Genomic DNA, 17,622 nt, shown 5'->3' with positions numbered 1-17,622 from the left:
TTACAAAGCGCGTGGGCGCTCACCATTTCCTGATTTTTCACAGCAACCGTGTTTGACCTTGACAGGCTTAAAAAAAAAAAAAAAAAAAAAAAAATATATATATATATATATATATATATGTATTTGATTTATTTAAAAGTTACCCCTCTAGGGGCGCCTGGGTGGCGCAGTCGGTTAAGCGTCCGACTTCAGCCAGGTCACGATCTCGCGGTCCGTGAGTTCGAGCCCTGCGTCGGGCTCTGGGCTGATGGCTCAGAGCCTGGAGCCTGTTTCCGATTCTGTGTCTCCCTCTCTCTCTGCCCCTCCCCCGTTCATGCTCTGTCTCTCTCTGTCCCCCCCAAAAATAAATAAAACGTTGAAAAAAAAAATTAAAAAAAAAAGAGGGGTAACTTTTTGAAGTCGGACGCTTAACCGACTGCGCCACCCAGGCGCCCCATGTTTTTAACGTAAAATTCAGTTTGTGCTACTGAGGACCATTGCATTGCAGAAGTGCCTGAAAGTGAACTTGGGATTGAAATGTGGTCAGACCCAGCTTTGCCAATTCCCTGCTGTGTGACCTTAGAGAAGTCTCAGTCCTCTGAGCCTCAGTTTCTTCATCTGAGAAAGGGGATGATGATTTACAGCGAAGGATTTTCCAGGGATCGAATGAAGGGAGATGATGTCTTCGGAGCCCCTAGTATGTACCTAGCTCCTTAAAATCAGAGCTCACACTATTCTTCACAAGCGAGTGTCCCTGGTATTCCTTGGGATCATTACTAGCAATTTTGAAAAATAAATTGTTGCCGTTTTCCAATGAAAAGGAGCTTGATAAGGTCAGTTCATCTCATACCAGAAGGTACGGATGCTGGCCGTCCTGGGTCTGATCCATCTTGTGGCACGATCACTTCACTGAGGACCCGGGCTTTCTCCCCTTCCTGCTCTGGTGACCGCACAGTTGGCATCTGTCCTCAGGCATGACCCCTCATGGTCTCAGGATGGCTGCAGCGGCTCCAAACATCACATACTCACATGCCGCTGCCCAGAAGCCTGAAGAGATCACTTATGTCCCTTCTTGTGTTCCTTTCTAACTTTCAAAAGCTTCTTTCCCAGAAGCGCCCCCCTCCCCTCCCCACCCAGCAGACTTCCTCTTGTGCCTTCTCGGTCACAGTCATGTCACGTTTCTCTTGGGGTGCATCGGAATTTGGGAGCCACCTGGCGGGACAGCTTGGCTTGGTCTTTCACGAGGGTAGTCACGTGAAGGCTGGATGGGGTTGGGAGAGCTGCTTCCAGGGTGGCTCACTCAACGTGGCTGACCGTGGGTGGGAGGCCTCGGCTACGTGGGCTTCTCCAGTGGCTGCTTGAGTGACGTCACGGCACGGCAGCTGGTTCTCCCCGGAACGAACGATCCAGGAGACCAAGACGAGCTGTAATGCCTTTTATGACCCAGCCTCAGAGGCCACACTCCATCTTTTCCACCGTGTCGTTGAGGCCGCACAGGCCAGGCTTGAGTCCGTGTGGGAGAGGATGTCAGTGTGTGAACACAGGAGGTGAGGATCGTTGGAAATTCCTGGAGGCCAGGTGCTGTTTGCATGGCGGTGTCTTCCTGTTTTTTAGTATATTTATTCTTTTGAGAGAGAGAAAGCACAGGAGGGGCAGAGAGAGGGAGAGAGAGAATCCCAAGTAGCCTCTGTCCGCGCTGTCAGCCCAGAGCCCAACATGGGGCTTGAACCCACGAAACGCGAGATCATGACCTGGGCCGAAACCGAACGTCGGACGCTTAACCCGCTGAGCCAGCCAGGCGCCCGAATGGCAAGTGTCTTCTGCTTGGTGGTCACTTGCACTGCCCCGCCTCTCTTTGCAGTCAGATCATAACTCTCAAACGTACCTTCGGAGTCTGTGCAAACTCCATCCAGCTGTCCCCACATGATGCGGCATCAGCCTGAACCCCGATTTTCCTTGTGTAGTTTAAAAGTGGGGAAGAATTGGCCTCAAAGGGAAGACACGCTAGCCGTCAACCGCCAAATGTGTGGCGGTTTGAAAAGTTGACATGGTGTGGCCCCGTGTCTGGCAGATAGTAGGTGCTCATTAAATGTGTCCAGAGACACGTGGATGAGATTTGGGTTGTCCTGGCAGCTCTCCCAGGTGGATGAAAATCTACCTGTGAACTTCAGACCAGAGAGAGTGTACCTCCGCTCAGCTGCAGCTGGGATTCTGGACACCAGGGTGGGAGGGCAGGACTCTGGGATTCCTGGACCCAAGCGATGGTTCTGGAAGAACATCCTTCTGGTCACCAGAGGAGCTGCAGGGGCCTTATTTCTGAGGTGGGCTCCCTTTCCTCTTTCACGTGGCCCAGTTCTGTAGCCACCACCTGCCACGGATGCAGTTCTGGTGCTCACAGTGGCATCGTCCTCATTTGACAATTGTCACGTTGCTGTAGGTTGGCTCTTGCTTCTTCCCCACGCTCCCGCCCCCCGGTGCCCTCGGAGCATGCTCGGAGCCAAGTGGGAAACCTGGCCAGAAGAGGGGAGCAGAGCCCATCCTGCTTTTCTTATTTTATTTTTTTTTTCAACGTTTTTGATTTATTTTTGGGACAGAGAGAGAGACAGAGCATGAACGGGGGAGGGGCAGAGAGAGAGGGAGACACAGAATCGGAAACAGGCTCCAGGCTCTGAGCCATCAGCCCAGAGCCCGACGCGGGGCTCGAACTCACAGACCGCGAACTCGTGACCTGGCTGAAGTCGGACGCTTAACCGACTGCGCCACCCAGGCGCCCCATCCTGCTTTTCTTAAGGCTCCCGCAGCGGAGTTCCAGGCTTCTGGACGGTTTTGATCCCTTCCCATGACCCCTTTCTCATGCCCGCTGATTCCCGAGACCCTCTTGCTCCTTGCGAACGTGTGTACTTCTAGTATTTCTAGACAGAGAAATATGTAACAGCCAGAAGAGATTCCGAATGTGAGGAAAACCTCACGCTTGCCTTTTATTCGTGGAAGTGGCATCTGATGGTAGGAGCTAGCATTATGGCTGAGTGCTTGTTGAGGAGGTCCCATGGCGGGCTCTGCTCGTGAAATCCTCACGTTGAAATCCAGCGGCCGGGACGTGGGAATTACTTTCTCCGTGTTAGAGACGGGGAAACAGAGGCTCAGAACTGTTACAGCACCCAGCTGAGAACTGGTAGAACAGGTCACAGGCCCCGGTCTGGCATTGTTGGACTCCCCCCCATCCCCCCACCCCCTGCTTTTTTTTTTAATGTTCTGGGATGGTCTCACCTCCCCGTCCCTTCCCACATTCCCCACCGGGGGTGAACCCCTGGCCTAAGGTTCATGGGAGTCTGATAGGCTTCAGAAAGCTGGGTGGGGGCAGGCCTGCCCTACGGGCTCATAACCCATCTCTGGTACTTTTTTGTTTCAGCACACTAACGACTTTGCCCTGTACACAGAAGCCATCAAATTTTTCAACCACCCCGAAAGCATGGTTAGAATTGCTGTAAGAACCATAACTTTGAATGTCTACAAAGGTAGGCCTTCTTAGGAGCTCACGCCTTGTTTGACTTCTGACTGGGGCTTGCTCCCATGAGTCTGCATTTAAAATCCTCTGGTGGCACGGGGAGCTCCGTTATTACGGCTCGGGTTGCATGTGTCATGCAAGGCTCGTAATCGTGGGACATTTAACTGGCCCCTTGGGTGAATTTTGTGCCACTCTCTTGGTGCATACTCAGTTCTGCATGCTGAAGTCTTAGACCAGATGCACAGTACTAGTGATGTCCTAAGAAAGGAACAGGTGGGACTCCAGCTGCCATGTGATAACTAGAAAAGGCAAAGCTGCCTCTTAAACGTTATATTTACATTTTTGTGTCTCCTGCAGTAAGATTTCCATACGGCCCTGGGGCTATGTTATCTTGAAATAACATTTAAATGAAGCATTTTGTGCTTCATTTTGTGTCACCGACAGCAGGGGGCAATATCGTATTCTCAACTGACTGCAAAGCCCAACAAATTCTCCTCTCTTCAAGATGTGCTTAATGCCCACAACATCCCCTCCAGAGGAGGCCCTTCCGCGGGTTCCTGCCCGCATTGGCATAAAGGCCGGCTGGACTCAAGTTTCCTGGCCTGGCACCGCCCGGGGAGGGCACGCCTTCTCTGCGCGACCCGGGGGTTATTTCCCCGGTAGTCACCACACTGGAGCTGGAGCTCCCATTTTCTCAAAGAATAAAGGGCTTTGACCTTCACGAGCATGAGTCATGACGTTATTACTTGAGATGACCCTTACTGGGGTGGGGAAAGGTCCTGAGGGACTCACTCCAGCCTAGTTCTGGGATCGCACTAAATTGGAGAGTGTCTTTAAGAATCCAGTGGGGGCCCACCCAGGGTCGCAAACTGAGGGCCCGAGAGCCAGATCCAGCCCTCAGACATGTTTCGATTGGCTAAGGTATTCCTTGACAAGATGTATAGTTGCCCGTATTTAAACATTGGGAGATCTCAGGTAACTATCTGCATTTCTGACTTGCAAGAGATTTGGCCCTTCTGGGCCCACAGTCCCGCAGAGCAGCTGCGGTGCCGGTGAACCGGGCTCCCCGGTTCACACACTGGGCCTCCCAGCCTCACTCACTGAGTCCCCGGCCCACCCAGCAGGCTTCTGAGTTTGCGCCCTGGTCCAAGCCCCGGTTCTGCGGCCCCCTGCTCTCTCTCCTCTCTTGTTCTCTTCCAGCCTGTGTCTTTAGACACCTTCTGCCCAGCTCTCTGTTCTCTGAACAACTGTCTCACCATCCCAGTTCTTAACCCTGTTAACTGTTGTCTGTTTTTTGCCTTTCCTTCAATGACGATTCCCGTGTTCCTTATTCCAGTGTCATGTAAGTTATTAACCTCTGGTTTTCTGCTTTCTTAACTTATCCTTACATGTTAACACAGGAAACTTGCCTGAGAATGGCATAGTTTCATTGTAGCCAAGCTAAATGCATTGCTGAGAAAGTAGGCTTTCTAATTGCACTATTGAGGTTTAGCCCAGTTAATTGTATTAATTATAAAAATAGCATAAGAACTGCCTTGATGAGTGTGATTTCATGAATGAATAAGCTAACCATTTTCAAGTATTCCCAGGAAAGACAGAAAAGGTTCAGATGATAGCAGAGAGCTTTTTCATTGTGGTTTTCTTTTCTTTTCTTTTCTTTTCTTTTTTTTTTTCAAATCGCCCTAAGTTATTTTTGGTGGCTTGACTTTTTTTTCTTGTTCTTTTGTGAATTTTCTCAGTGGATAACCAGGCCATGCTGCACTATATCCGAGATAAAACTGCTGTTCCTTACTTCTCCAATTTGGTCTGGTTCATCGGGAGCCACGTGATCGAACTCGATAACTGTGTGCAGACCGACGAGGAGTAAGTGACCACCTGGGGGGCTTATCAGGCAGACAGAGTGGTTAGGGGAGATTTCCGTGTTCATTGAGGAAAAGTAAACACTAGAGCAAAGTTCGCCCACCCGTGTGTAGGCGGAATGTGAACTTCCATAGGCTGAAAGGTTCCTCGCACCATTCCACTTTTTGTAATGGCGGCATGTTAGAAACAATCCGCAGACCTCCTAGAGGGGAAGAGGACCGCTAAGTTCAACACCCCCATCGAGGGGGTGCCAGGCAGCTGGTAAAAAGAGTAAGACGACCCGTCACCTGGTGGACGAATAAACAAAATGCAGTCCTTGCAGGTGGCGGAGTAGTGCCCGGGAGTAAAAAGGGACAGAGCTCTGGCACGTGCTGCCCCGTGGTTGGACCTCGGGAGCATGAGGCTCAGTGAGAGAAGCCAGATGCAAAGGACTGCGTTTTACCTCACCCTGTTTTCTTTTCTTTTATTTATTTTCATTAAAAAAAAAATTTTTTTTTAATGTTTATTTTTGAGAGAGAAAGCATGTGAGTGGGGGAGGGGCAGAGAGAGAGGGAGACACAGAATCTGAAGCAGGCTCCAGGCTCCAAGCTGTCAGCACAGAGCCCGACGTGGGGCTCGAACTCACAAACCACGAGATCATGACCTGAGCTGAAGTCGGACGCTCAACCGACTGAGCCACCCAGGCGCCCCATATTTTATTTTATTTTTAGAGAGCGAGAGCCCGTGCAGGAGTGGTACACCAGGGAGGGGCAGTGAGAATCTTAAGCAGGCTTTAAGCTCAGGATGGAGCCTGAGATCATGACAGCCGAAATCAAGAGTCGGACATTTGGCTGACTGAGCCACCCAGGCACCCCGTGTGACCCCGTTTAAATGAAATGCCCAGAACAGGCCAGTCTGTAGAGACCAAGGATAGACGAGTGGTTTCCCAGGGCTGGAGGAGCAGACTCGCAAGGGGAGATGGGAGTACGGGGCTTTTTTGGGAGGGGGGGTTAAAAGCGTTCGAGAGTGGATCGTGAGGATGGTTGGACAGCTGTGTGAATGGTATGCGGATTATAGCTCAGTAAATCTGTTTAAAAACAACAACAACAGCAACAACACACACAGGTTAAGGTGGTGATTCGGGCCCCAGAGCGATGAATACAAGTTCCAGAGCAGGATTTCTCCTTTTCGGCGGTACCACTGATCTTTGGAACTGGGTAACTCTGTGTCGTCGGGGGTCGTCCCGCACAGAGTAGGATATTTAGCGGCCTCCCTAGTCTCCGCCCACCAGATGCCAGGAGCACCCCTTTTCCAGTTGTTTCAGCTAAAAATGTCTCCAGACATTGCCAGATGTGTCCTTCAAGGCAAAATCACTGCAAGTGGGCAACCCCTGCCCCGGAAGGACAGCTTAGCAGAGAGACCTGGTGAGAGGCACACCTAGGCAGGCTCAGGATGACAGAGGGATCCATCCGGGAAGGAGGGGTGCTGGAGGAGGGGCCCAAAGCCATAGAACCGTAGCTCCCAGACTGGGGAAGTAGTGGTGGATCTGACGGGACATTCGGGAAAACCAGGACCCGTACAGAGATGAAGAGTCACGGATGTGAGTGAAACATAATGTGGCACTTGATTCCAGAAAAGACAAAAAGTCATTCCAGGAAGGAAGTGGACTCCTTGTCCTCTGCGTGGCTCTCCCGTGAATGGTTGTGATGATGTCAGTATCAGTTGTTGGGGCCAGGTGGGCGGGGGGGGGGGGGGGGGGGGGGGGGGGGTAGGGAATGCAAAGTGTTCCGTCCTAACAGAAGGCCACCATGTGATATTGAAAATGGCTCAACTTCAAAGTAGAAGACTCTGCAGATTGTAGAGGTGGAGGAGGTGGGGGGTGGGGCCTATCCACAGAAACAAGTAAAAAGTTAACACCTGCCTTCTCTGGAGATCAGGCAGGGGTGGGGGAGGTTGGGCTAGGGCTGCTGTTTGTTATTATCAGCTTATCAATACCATTAAACTTTTATTTGTATCTTATTTTATTTTTTGAGAGAGAGAGGGTGCAAGTGAGCAAGGGGGAGAGAGAGAGAGAGAGAGAGAGAGAAAGAAAGAGAGAGAGAAGCAGGGCTCGAGCTCATCCACTGTGGGACCCAAACTCACGAACCGTGTCGTCATGACCTGAGCCAAAGTCAGAGGCTTAACGATTGAGCCACCCAGGCGCCCAGTACCATTGAACTTTAAAAACCCATCTGCATGTACTTTTCAAACTAAAGGTTTAAGACACGAAGTACATCAACTCTTCTGCTAAAGAAAAATTCCCACAGCATCTTTTTAAATGGGGGAAAAGGTTGCGAAACATTGTGAATAAGTATTGTGGGTCTCAGCTGGGTGGTGGGTTCATAGGTAATTATAGTACTATTAGGCTTACAGGGTGTATTTGCTGTAAATATTCGGGATGTATCTTGTTAAAGTATGCTACGGAATAATTATTAAGGGTTACATAGAAGAAAAATTGATCGTATTATTATTATTATTTTTTTAAAGCACGTTATGTGGCTTGATGGATAGATATTTAACACACGCCTCTTAGATGTGACTCTACGGAGGCATAGACATGGGGAAACCAGACTGTAGGGTCCCTCATTGACAAGTCCCCAAATGCTCTCTGTTAGTGGCGGGACTACAGGAGACCTTCACGTCTTTTTGCTTCTATTTTCTTCTTTAATTTCAAGCCTTCTGAAATGGTGGTCGTAATTACGATACAGACAAAATGACTTACCCCAGCCCCGCTGCCCCTTGCAACAGATGCCAGTTTGGAGGGAGTGTGGGTGTGCCGACTAGCTCTTTTAGGGGTTCTGTCCTTGGCCGGCGTGCGGCTGACAACCTGAGAGGCCCAAGCAGTGTGCTTGTTGCTTTACTGGAAGGAGACAGAGACCTCTGGGGGCCTGGGGCTGGGGTGTCCCATCCCTGCGCTGTGCCCCATGTGTAGCCAGGGCCAGGGGGGTTGGATGTGGCCACCGAGGCCTGCTTTTCTCCCTGGAACCCCTCGGGAGCATTTTCGTCATCCGGGATTTATTGCCGCATTAATACTTCTTATCTTGGGAGGCAGGGGGTCTTGCCACATTGAGTAGTGGTTGCTCTTGTGGAATGGCTTGCTAAGGGAGCTGGGTTTTGCTTTATTTACCCATTTTGTTTTGGGTGGTGGTGGTGGGCGAGTTGTAGGGAGGCCCCCAGAGGGTGGGGGGATCCCAGGAGTCCCCTGAAATCGGTCATGGTGCACCTGCCCGTTTTCACTTCGTGCATGCCGCTGGGAGGGCCGCTGTAAGTGGCTCTTGAGCCTTCGTTTGTTGTATGAATATTTGTTGTGTGAATGAAGCACCCCCAGTGACCTCCACGGGCTCTGTGCTTCGGCTTCCCGGCTAAGGCTGTTGTTTTTCCTGGCAGGCACCGGAATCGGGGGAAACTGAGCGACCTGGTGGCCGAGCACCTGGACCACCTGCACTATCTCAATGACATCCTTATCATCAACTGTGAGTTCCTCAATGACGTGCTCACGGACCACCTGCTGAACAGGCTCTTCGTGCCCCTCTATGTGTACTCGCTGGAGAACCAGGACAAGGTAGGTGTGGGCGCCTGGCCCCGCCGTGCCTGTGGGCTGTGGGCTGTCTTCAGAAGGGGAGGAACGGTCACCTTGAACAGGACCAAGCTTTGCCAGCCACCAAGGCTTTGAGCCCGAGAGAGATTCCTTTCAAAGCGTCCTGGTTTTCTTTTCCTTTCCTTTTATTTCCTGGGGGTGGGACGGTTAAGGTGGAGAGAGAGGGGTGGAAGGGAGTGTGTTTGGGGGTGGGGGTTGGCTGTAAAAGTGAATGAGAAGAGAACACTGACATGAGAAGGAAACAGGAAACCTCTATGAATTTAGATTTTTGGTTTCTGTTCATCCTTCTCTTGGGGTGTTCTAAAGCCTGGGAACTTTTCCTGACGGTCGCCAGAGCTCACTGATCTGCAGAAGACCCAGCCAGCCCCAGCACTTGCACATGATGGGTGGGAGGTGAGGGAGCGCCCTTAGGGGAACAGCCCAGAGCAGGGACTGCCTGCAGTTAGGCTCAGAATCCGGTGTGAGTGTTGACAGGCACGTCCTCCGGGGCCCTGTCTCCATCTCCGGGATTCTGGCTCAGAGGGTCTGCAGTGCACCGGCAGTCTGCATCGTGAACCTGTCCGCCACGTGGCTCTGAGCTGGTGGCTCTCAGGTCCCACCGTGAGGAATTCTGCCCCGTCCTTCCCAGATTTCAGGGGCAGAGGCCTCCACAGGAGGCAGGATGGAGTCGGCTGGTTACTCTGCGGGGGCTCCAGCCTCTGCACATGTGCCTCCAGGGCTTGGAGCTTTCTTCTTGGAGGTGGAACATGGAGATTCTTCCTAAGAACAAATAAATAAAAAAAAATTGCAGCCCTAACTAGATCCGTCAGAGGCTGTGCGGGGGCGGGGGCCAGGGCCGGGGGTGGCAGAGAGAAAGCACGGGACTTGGAGTTTGCAGACCTGGGCTCAAATTCTGCTTCTTCCCTTTCCTTACTCTGTGACCTTGGACAAGGCAGCTGACCTCCCCCTCCCACCCCATCCCCCACCCCCCGAGCAAAACGAGGGTCCTGAAGGTCCTCACAGGGTCGATGCGGGATGGAGCACAGTGAAGTTCAGTTACCAACGCGGGGTTTTTCCTAAGCCAGAGTGCCCCGACGCCTCCCTGCCCCATTTTGAACGCTCTTCCCGAGAGCAGGCCTCCAGAGGCCCGTCCTGCCAGCCAGCCACTCTGTGCCCCAGCTGGGGGAAATTAACATTCCTGGTAATTTAAGGGGCTCCTTTTTCTCCTGGACCCAGCCTCTGGTCCGTGACTAATGGTGAAGGACTTCTCAGGTAGAAAAACAGAGGCCTTGAGACGGTGTTGGATGGGATCAGGTTGCGAATTTATTTTGCAGAGTGGACTTCTGACCGGTACCGGGAAAGAACAGCCTTAGGGTCACAGAGGAAGTGGGGGACGGGGCGCCTCTCCTCAGGCAGATGGCTTTTGGCTTCATGTCTTTTGTGCTGCTCACGTGTGTGACCAGGATCTCTCTCTCTCTCTCTCTCTCTCTCTCTCTCTCTCTCTCTCTTTCTGCCTGACCTTCCCTAGGGAGGAGAACGCCCGAAAATCAGCCTGCCGGTTTCTCTCTATCTCCTGTCGCAGGTATGTGTCATCATTTGTCTGTGTCCCCAACCACATTTGGGAGTCCTTTGGAGGACCGGGCCACATCACCCTGTCTTCTCTCTGTGTCCCGTCTTGAAATAAAACAATAAAAGGAAGGGCGGGGGATGGTTCTACTTTTCAGACGCTGAGTAGAGGTGCTGCTATCTTCTTCATGGTAAGAGATGGAGATTGAAAGGAAAATGGAAAGTAAATCAAACCTGGCCCTTACGTACTTGGTTTTTACCATGGGGACTGAGGTTTCCACACAACCAAGGGGCGTTCGGAATACTCTGGAAATGTGGACGGCATGGGTGTTACTCATGGCGTTTTGAAATAAACCCAAACTGCAAGACCCAGTGCGTGTATCTCTCTGCAGCAACCTCCGTTGAACGGATTTCCACTAATGAGGCTGTTTTCAAAGGCTTTTGTCGTGGTTGCACTTCCCAGATTACCTTCTGGAAGGTATCTCGTAGCAGCCTCCGTTCCCAGATTTGTGTCTTGAGCCAATTTGTCTGCTCCCCCTCCTTAAACAAGTGTGTTTCCTTCTCGTAATTATGTAATATTTACAAGAAGGGAAAAACTCCATGGTGACCCAGTTACATAACTTTAAAAATATTTTTATTACAAGCAGTCCAGACTTTCAGGCCATCTCATTAGACTGTCAAATAGTCAAACGTTTGACCAGAGCTCTGTTCCCACTTCTGCAATGGCACAGGTATTTATTTGCTTTGCTGAGAGAAAGTCCTTCTAACTTGGTCCCTGGGCCGTTTGGAGGTGGAGGACTGAGAAGAGAGAGAGAGAGAGAGAGAGGGGCGCAGTCGCAGCCGCCCCGCGGAGGCTAAGCCAGTTGGGGTCCGTGCGTGGCCTGCCCCTTTCTCCCTCACAGAATCTTGTCCCGGGGGCTTTGTGCTCCGAGCCCTGTGCTGGTGCCCTGTCCTTCTGAATGCCTCTCCGTGCAGCGCAGCTGCGTGCAGACCCCCGCCTCTCCTGTCAACTTCCTCTGCCCCCTCATTACAGATCTGCCCGAATCTCCTGCTTGGCGTTGTGGGAGTCTGGCAGGACCTGAGCAGAGAGACGCTCAGCCCCGGGAATCCCATAGAAGGCGCTCCCAGGACCCTCCAGCTGTGGGAGTGTTGCTCAGGCGGAGTCCCTGTGAGGAGTGTGGGGTCAGCGCTCGCCCTTTCTCGGAGAGCCCCTTACCTCCTCTTTTCTGAGCGAGGGCCTAGCAGCTCAGGCACCAAATTACTCGTTTGAGTAGCTCACAGAAAGCAGACTTGGGAGCCGGTGCTCCAGGGCCCGTTCTCCCTGTTCCTTCCGTGGAGCTTTTCAGTGTTGTCGCCCAAAATGCACGAGAGCCTCCAATGGGGGGTAATGCCATGTCCCTGATCCCTACGTCAGAGCATCCTTATGTGTGATTTGAGAGACAAAACTACAAAACCAAGAAAATTCCCATTGACGACATTACTTTAGTGTGGCCGGGGATGCTGTCCTTCAGGAAGTTCCCCTCTTACCTCTTACCCCTGTCCCCTGATCCTGCTTCTCAGACATAGCAGCCTTTCAGCGTTTGGCTTTGCTGGGTTTTTTGTTTTTTGTTTTTTAATTATTTGGTTTTTAAACACTGCTTATTTTTTATTTTTTAATGAAAATTTTTTTATTTTGGGAAAGGAAGAGAGCACGTGTGTGCGAGTGGGGGAGGGGCAGGGAGAGAGAGGAAAAGAGAGAGAATTCCAAGCAGGCTGCCAGCTGTCGGCACAGAGCCAGACTCGGGGCTCGATGTCGCGAACCATGAGATCATGACCGGAGCTGAAATCAAGAGTCACATGCTTAACCGACTTAGCCACCCAGGAGCCCCTAAACAATGGTTTTTTTTTGGTCTTTTAACAGATTTTTTTTTTTAAAGTTAAAAAGTTCAAAACAGGTGAAGACCAAGTTTTCTATCTACTTTTGTTTCTTCTCCTGATTTCTGTCCCCAGAGTCTACTATAGTTACAGGGTTTTCTTACGCTCTTCCAGGCACATTGTCTGCAGAGGTTTTCAACTGGGGGTGATTTTGCCTCCCTTCCTCCCCCACCCCCCTCCAACATCCGGAGACATTTCTGGTTGGGTCGAGGCCAGAGATGCTTCCAGACATCCTACAGTGCACACAGCAGCCCCCCACAACAAAGAATTAGGGCCGGATCATAGCGCCAGGGCTTAGAAATCCTGTTCCGTGTGCACGTGAGCAAATGCAGATGGGCGCACACGCCCTTTTTCTGTGTAAACGGTGCACGTCCCACACTGTGCTCCACTGCTGCTGTTGGCTTTATATTGTAACACAAAGTAGCCGGCGTGTCTGAGCCAGCTTTGCGAGGCACCTTTGAATACCCTGATTCCCAGCGCCGTTGTCCTGAACGTTGGGCCACGGGCTGGGGTGGCAGGGCCATCCCAGACAGCCCAGTGCCTTCTCATTCCACATGCTGGCCCGGCTGGGTCTGCTCTGGCTCCTGTGGCTTCTCTTCCCCACAGCGTCCACACCTCCCGACACTGCCACGGAATCTTGGTGCTCTGAGACCCACCGCGGGGGCCCCAGCGCATTCCCGCCGTGGGCTCTGTGTGGAGACGACGGTTTGCCAAGTCCTGGACGGGAACGAGACTCGCCGGCCCCTTCCTCCCGTCTAACTGAGATGTTGGGTCTGTGCCTTCCAGTCTTAGCGTAATCAGATTCGACGCTGAGATGCCTGGAGAGGAAGGAGTGCGCTGCTTTGGCCGCTGCTCTCCCACTTTGCTCCACTTCAGTGGGATTTGGCCTCCCCCGGCCATGAGGGACCGTCTTGCTTTGATGCACTTCCTTCCGCTGGGGAGCAGCCAGCCAAATAGGCAACAGTCTGAATGAAGGAGCGGCCAGCCCTGGGAGGAGAAAGGCGTAACCGGTTTCTCCTAAATGAGACCCATTCTTTGGATTTTGCTTCACGGGAGTTGCTGTTCAGTACGGGCCCTGGGTACCTCAGCCTGGTTATTTGTGATGGAGGAAGGAGAAGCGGAGAGAGCACACGCTTTAACGCAAACCCGGTGTCTTCTTTCTCACCAGGTCTTCCTAATTATACATCACGCACCCCTGGTGAACTCACTAGCGGAAGTCATTCTGAACGGTGATCTGTCTGAGATGTATGCTAAGAGCGAACAGGATGTTCAGCGAAGTTGCGTAAGTCCTTAGCGTCGGGACCGTGTGTAGACGTTGATAGGCCGTTGCTCGTTTTGTTCGTGCGTGTGTTTCTCTAAAACCAGAAACTGACATTCTGCCTGTACGGCAGCCATGATGGCGTATAAGCCGGTCTGAGACGCGAGGAACCCGATCGGCGTCTTGAAATGTGTCCCCAGGAACATCTGGGTTTGGGTACTGAGCGGATTTGATTGATCGGATGTTATTGAACGGGGAGTTGTACTGCTCTGGGCCCTGGTCGCGAATCTGTGAGACACTGTTACTGGGACAGAGTGAGAGCACACCTTGACGAAGGTACAAATGCCAGCAGAGACCAGACGGAGAACATCTGTGAATGACGCGGACCCCCGTGGGAGGACAGTAGGGAGTGGTGGGGCCTGTGGCAAATTGGACAGCACACGCTCTCTGTCAGTAGCTGCGGTTCCTCCCCAGCCTGCGGCTCTGCCAGAACACGGATGCGGGATTGCCTGGTTTCCTCGCGTTTCCAGACAAGCTGGAAATCCTCATTTTGATGCACATGCTCCCCTGTTTTAAACGATCACCCACCTGTGGCCTAAGCACAGCACGTCTGCATTTTGTGCTCTGCTAACGGGAAACTCCCGAGACAGGGAGACGGGAGTCGAGGCTTCTTCCCGCTTGGCCCCTGTGTATCTCGTCCGTCTTCCCTCCCACCATCGTCGTGTGTGCTGAGTGCCAGGCTTCCTTAGTACTGGTCCAGCTTGCCTTTTCCCCTGCAGGCCCCGAGGTTCTGCCCGCACACCTGTACCTTCACCATACCTATGGCCTGGGAGGCCCCGGCTCCTCATTCCCAGCCGCGGCAGGCGACTTGTCTCACTGTATCCGCTGCAGCTTGGGCCCGGCGGACGTGTCTGAGATGAGCCGGTGTTTCACACAAAGGCCGTTTCATGAGGACTCTGTCCCTGCAACCGGTTTCTCAGGCAGTGGGCAGAAAGCTCCAAGGGCTAGGCTTGCCCTTGGGCAGTCGGCTCTGTTGCCATATCTGAGGAAGCAGGTGGCGGAGGATCCCGTAGCGTGGGAGGCCAGAACTGCCTGGAGCGCAGTGACAGGGGTCCCTGCCTTTCTGGTTTTTCTGGCCTACGATGGCTTGGCCGGGCCCTTTTGCTGTTGAAGGGAGTCTTAGAGCCTTTGACAAGGTTCCCAGACACTCTGTCCTTGTCAGTGGTGGCATTAGTTCAGCTGAATTGAATGGGGCCCTTTCACGGCCCCTGTCTGGTCTGTCCCTTCTTTGATTCATTCAGAAAGTATTTATTAAGCCCTTTCTTTGGAACAGGCATCGTGCTGGCTCTGGGGATGTACAAAAAATCCTAATGGTTTCTGTCTTTTTGGAGCTTTATAGTCTAGTAGGAGTGACAGATGTCGCTCAAATAAATATACAAACAAATGTACTGTCTCGAGTTTCACACGTGCTCTAAAGGGAAGGAGTAGTTTTTGGCGAGGGGATGTAACCTAGAGGGACAGGAGTGACGAGTATTGGACAGGACAGCCTCCCTTAGGGGCCCGTGCCACGACACTTCAGGCGGGGCAACGTGGAGACCACCTGGTGTTCGTGGAGCCGGACAGTTTTCTTTCCAACTTTCTGAAACTCCCTGCTGCTGACCGAACGCGAGGGGTGGAGTGCTGACCCAGCAGAGTCGCAGGGCCTCGAGGGCAGAGCTGCCGATGACCGCCAGCCAGCGGGCCCCCTCAGGCGCATCGTCCTCCCTCCCCCCCCCCACTTAGGAAACGGAGAGGGCGAGTCCTACTCCGGAGGGCTCTTGGTGGGGATGGGGAGGAAACACAGCTGAAGTGTCCATCAGGTACCCGGCAGGTTGCAGCCTGGCCCTCAAAGCCGTTTGGTTTGGTGTTCGCGGGATTTAACAGAGAATTCTATGAGTGACCAACGTTAACAGTTAGGAAGTTTCACACAGAAAAAAATCTGCATCTCGGGATTGTGTTGCAGCAGTCAGAAGGTCTGGTCCCCATTGTACACATGTTTCTGCTGCACGCTTCTCCGAGGCGGTCCCCATCGGGTCGGCCTGTGTTTGCCATCAGACTCGCCCGGTCCCCATCCAGCCTGCTGCACGCTCCTAGGACATTTCCATTCATATCACATTGGGCCGTGTTGAGTCTCCTTGGGCTTTCTTTCGTCGTGTGGTCTCCATTTCCCAAGATGGCTGCTCAGACTTCGTCCCACAGTGTCTTCGTGTGAGACATTCAGTGACGAAGTTGGACTTGGCGTTCGGAGGGACGGACGCAGAGATCTCTGGGCTGCTGGGGTTTGCAGGCTTTCTCACTGCACTTGACTGGCCTGCGGCCACGAGAAATAATCACACCCTTTCTCTGGTTATCCCCCCGTGGTCACATCTTGCCAGAACTCCAGCACGCTGTCACAGCAGGGTACTGGCATTGATGCTTGGGGTTTGCAATTTGAGCAGAAGCAAACTGCAGAATGTTACTGGCGACCGCTCAGCCTGGGATACCCACGGCGGTTGGGCCCTCCGACGAGAGGGAGGTTTCGGGAGACCCGTCCTTTCTCCCGCCGGCCCCCTTATTGGGGACCAAGTTTCTGCCTCCATTGTGACAGACTCACAGCGGCTCGTCGTGGTGGGCATCTGAACTGAAAATGAGATTCTTTTGAGCGTGGAAGGAATTGCCAGCCCCAAGTGAAAGTGTCTGCCTTCTGCTTCCGGGTATCGCCTTTGCCTGGGTGCAGAATCGAACTGTGTCGCGTTCGGATGACTGCACTTGAAAGTTGGGTGGAGTGGAGGTGAGTCCCCATCGGTGACTCGCTCGATAACAGTCCCGGTGAGACTCACCTTCCTTCCCTCTGAGCAAGAACGGTCTCCTATTGTTTCCTGCCTCACTCGGATGTGGTTTGATCGTGCTTGTTTTAAGTTTCTTGGTCTTTTTTAACCTACTTTCTCCTTCCCGTAATTTGTAGATAAGTTACTGGTATTGCTTCATTTTTACCAGCAGACCTTTCACAAAACCAAACCAAAATTGAAGAGAGAGGAGCAGAGGGAAGAGCGGAGTTATTTGAAAAGTCTGTAATTTAGGGTTAAATTTAAAACACACCAGCATGGCGAGGTGAATGCCGAATTGAAATTCGTCTGTGCATTAAAAATCATATGGTTCCTGCTCGGGGATAGTTCTTGCTATAATTCTAATGCAGAGCAGATCAGGTTTCGTGTTGAGGGAAATAGAGTAAGAGAACACTAATTCTGAAACTGCTAACGTCTCATTATTTTTGCACAACGAACATATAGATTAGATTACGGGATATGCATCATTACCTATGGGTACTTGGTTGTTTTGTTTTTTTTTTTAAAGAACCTTTTCTCACCCTCCGTTTCTGTAGAATAGTTTCCTTTGCCTTGCACTCCTTCGTCCGTTCCTGCAACAGAGATGCGTGCGGTGGTGCGCAGGAGAGAGCCCTGGCCTCGCTGGGCTTCCCGCTCCCTGCGAGCGGAGGGGGCCTGTGCCATCACGGGCTTGCAGCCCATGCCCGGGGGCTCTCACTGCAGGAACGAGTGACTCGATGGGTGAACCGGGGGCGGGGTCACCGGGCTCTCACGATGCTGTTCTTGATCACTCTCAAAACAGAAACAGCTTCAGAGCCTGACCCTCCCACGCCACCTGCTCAGAGGCAGGCTTCGGAGGAAGAGCGTCAGGGCGAGGTGGTCTTGGTGCCGTACTGCGTTCCGTCTTCGGGGACAGTCTAGTGGCGTGGACTCTGGAGTCAGACTGCCCGGGCCCCCCATATCCTGGCCCCGGGTCTCGCTAGGTGTGCCCCGGGGCAAGTTAGTCCATTGCTCTGGGCCTCAGTTTCCTCCCTTCTCTAGTTAGACGGATGCACACGGTGTCCGTTGCTTCTCCTAAAGCCTGGCGCACGTCAGGCCCTGA

General features: G+C 52.4%; 1 protein-coding gene across 15 annotated transcripts in view; it reads left to right on the top strand.

Annotated features, from left to right (window-relative positions):
- The window catches only part of CLEC16A (C-type lectin domain containing 16A), a 203,624-nt gene that overhangs the window by 23,101 nt on the left and 162,901 nt on the right, over positions 1–17,622 (top strand). For 13 of the 15 annotated variants that reach the window (XM_045047505.1, XM_045047503.1, XM_019820956.3 and 10 more), the window contains exons 5-10: positions 3,389–3,494; positions 4,821–4,826; positions 5,224–5,347; positions 8,750–8,924; positions 10,468–10,521; positions 13,588–13,701. In XM_045047505.1, the coding sequence (XP_044903440.1) occupies positions 3,389–3,494; positions 4,821–4,826; positions 5,224–5,347; positions 8,750–8,924; positions 10,468–10,521; positions 13,588–13,701 (579 nt within the window). The remainder of the gene's footprint in view (positions 1–3,388; positions 3,495–4,820; positions 4,827–5,223; positions 5,348–8,749; positions 8,925–10,467; positions 10,522–13,587; positions 13,702–17,622) is intronic. The other 2 variants (XM_045047504.1, XM_045047502.1) reach the window with 1 other exon arrangement.

The sequence above is a fragment of the Felis catus genome, chromosome E3 (genome assembly GCF_018350175.1).
Source record: "Felis catus isolate Fca126 chromosome E3, F.catus_Fca126_mat1.0, whole genome shotgun sequence".
NCBI classification, from domain to species: domain Eukaryota; kingdom Metazoa; phylum Chordata; class Mammalia; order Carnivora; family Felidae; genus Felis; species Felis catus.
The sequence above is the reverse complement of the archived record's forward strand: the minus strand, read 5'-3'. Positions and strand labels throughout refer to the sequence as shown.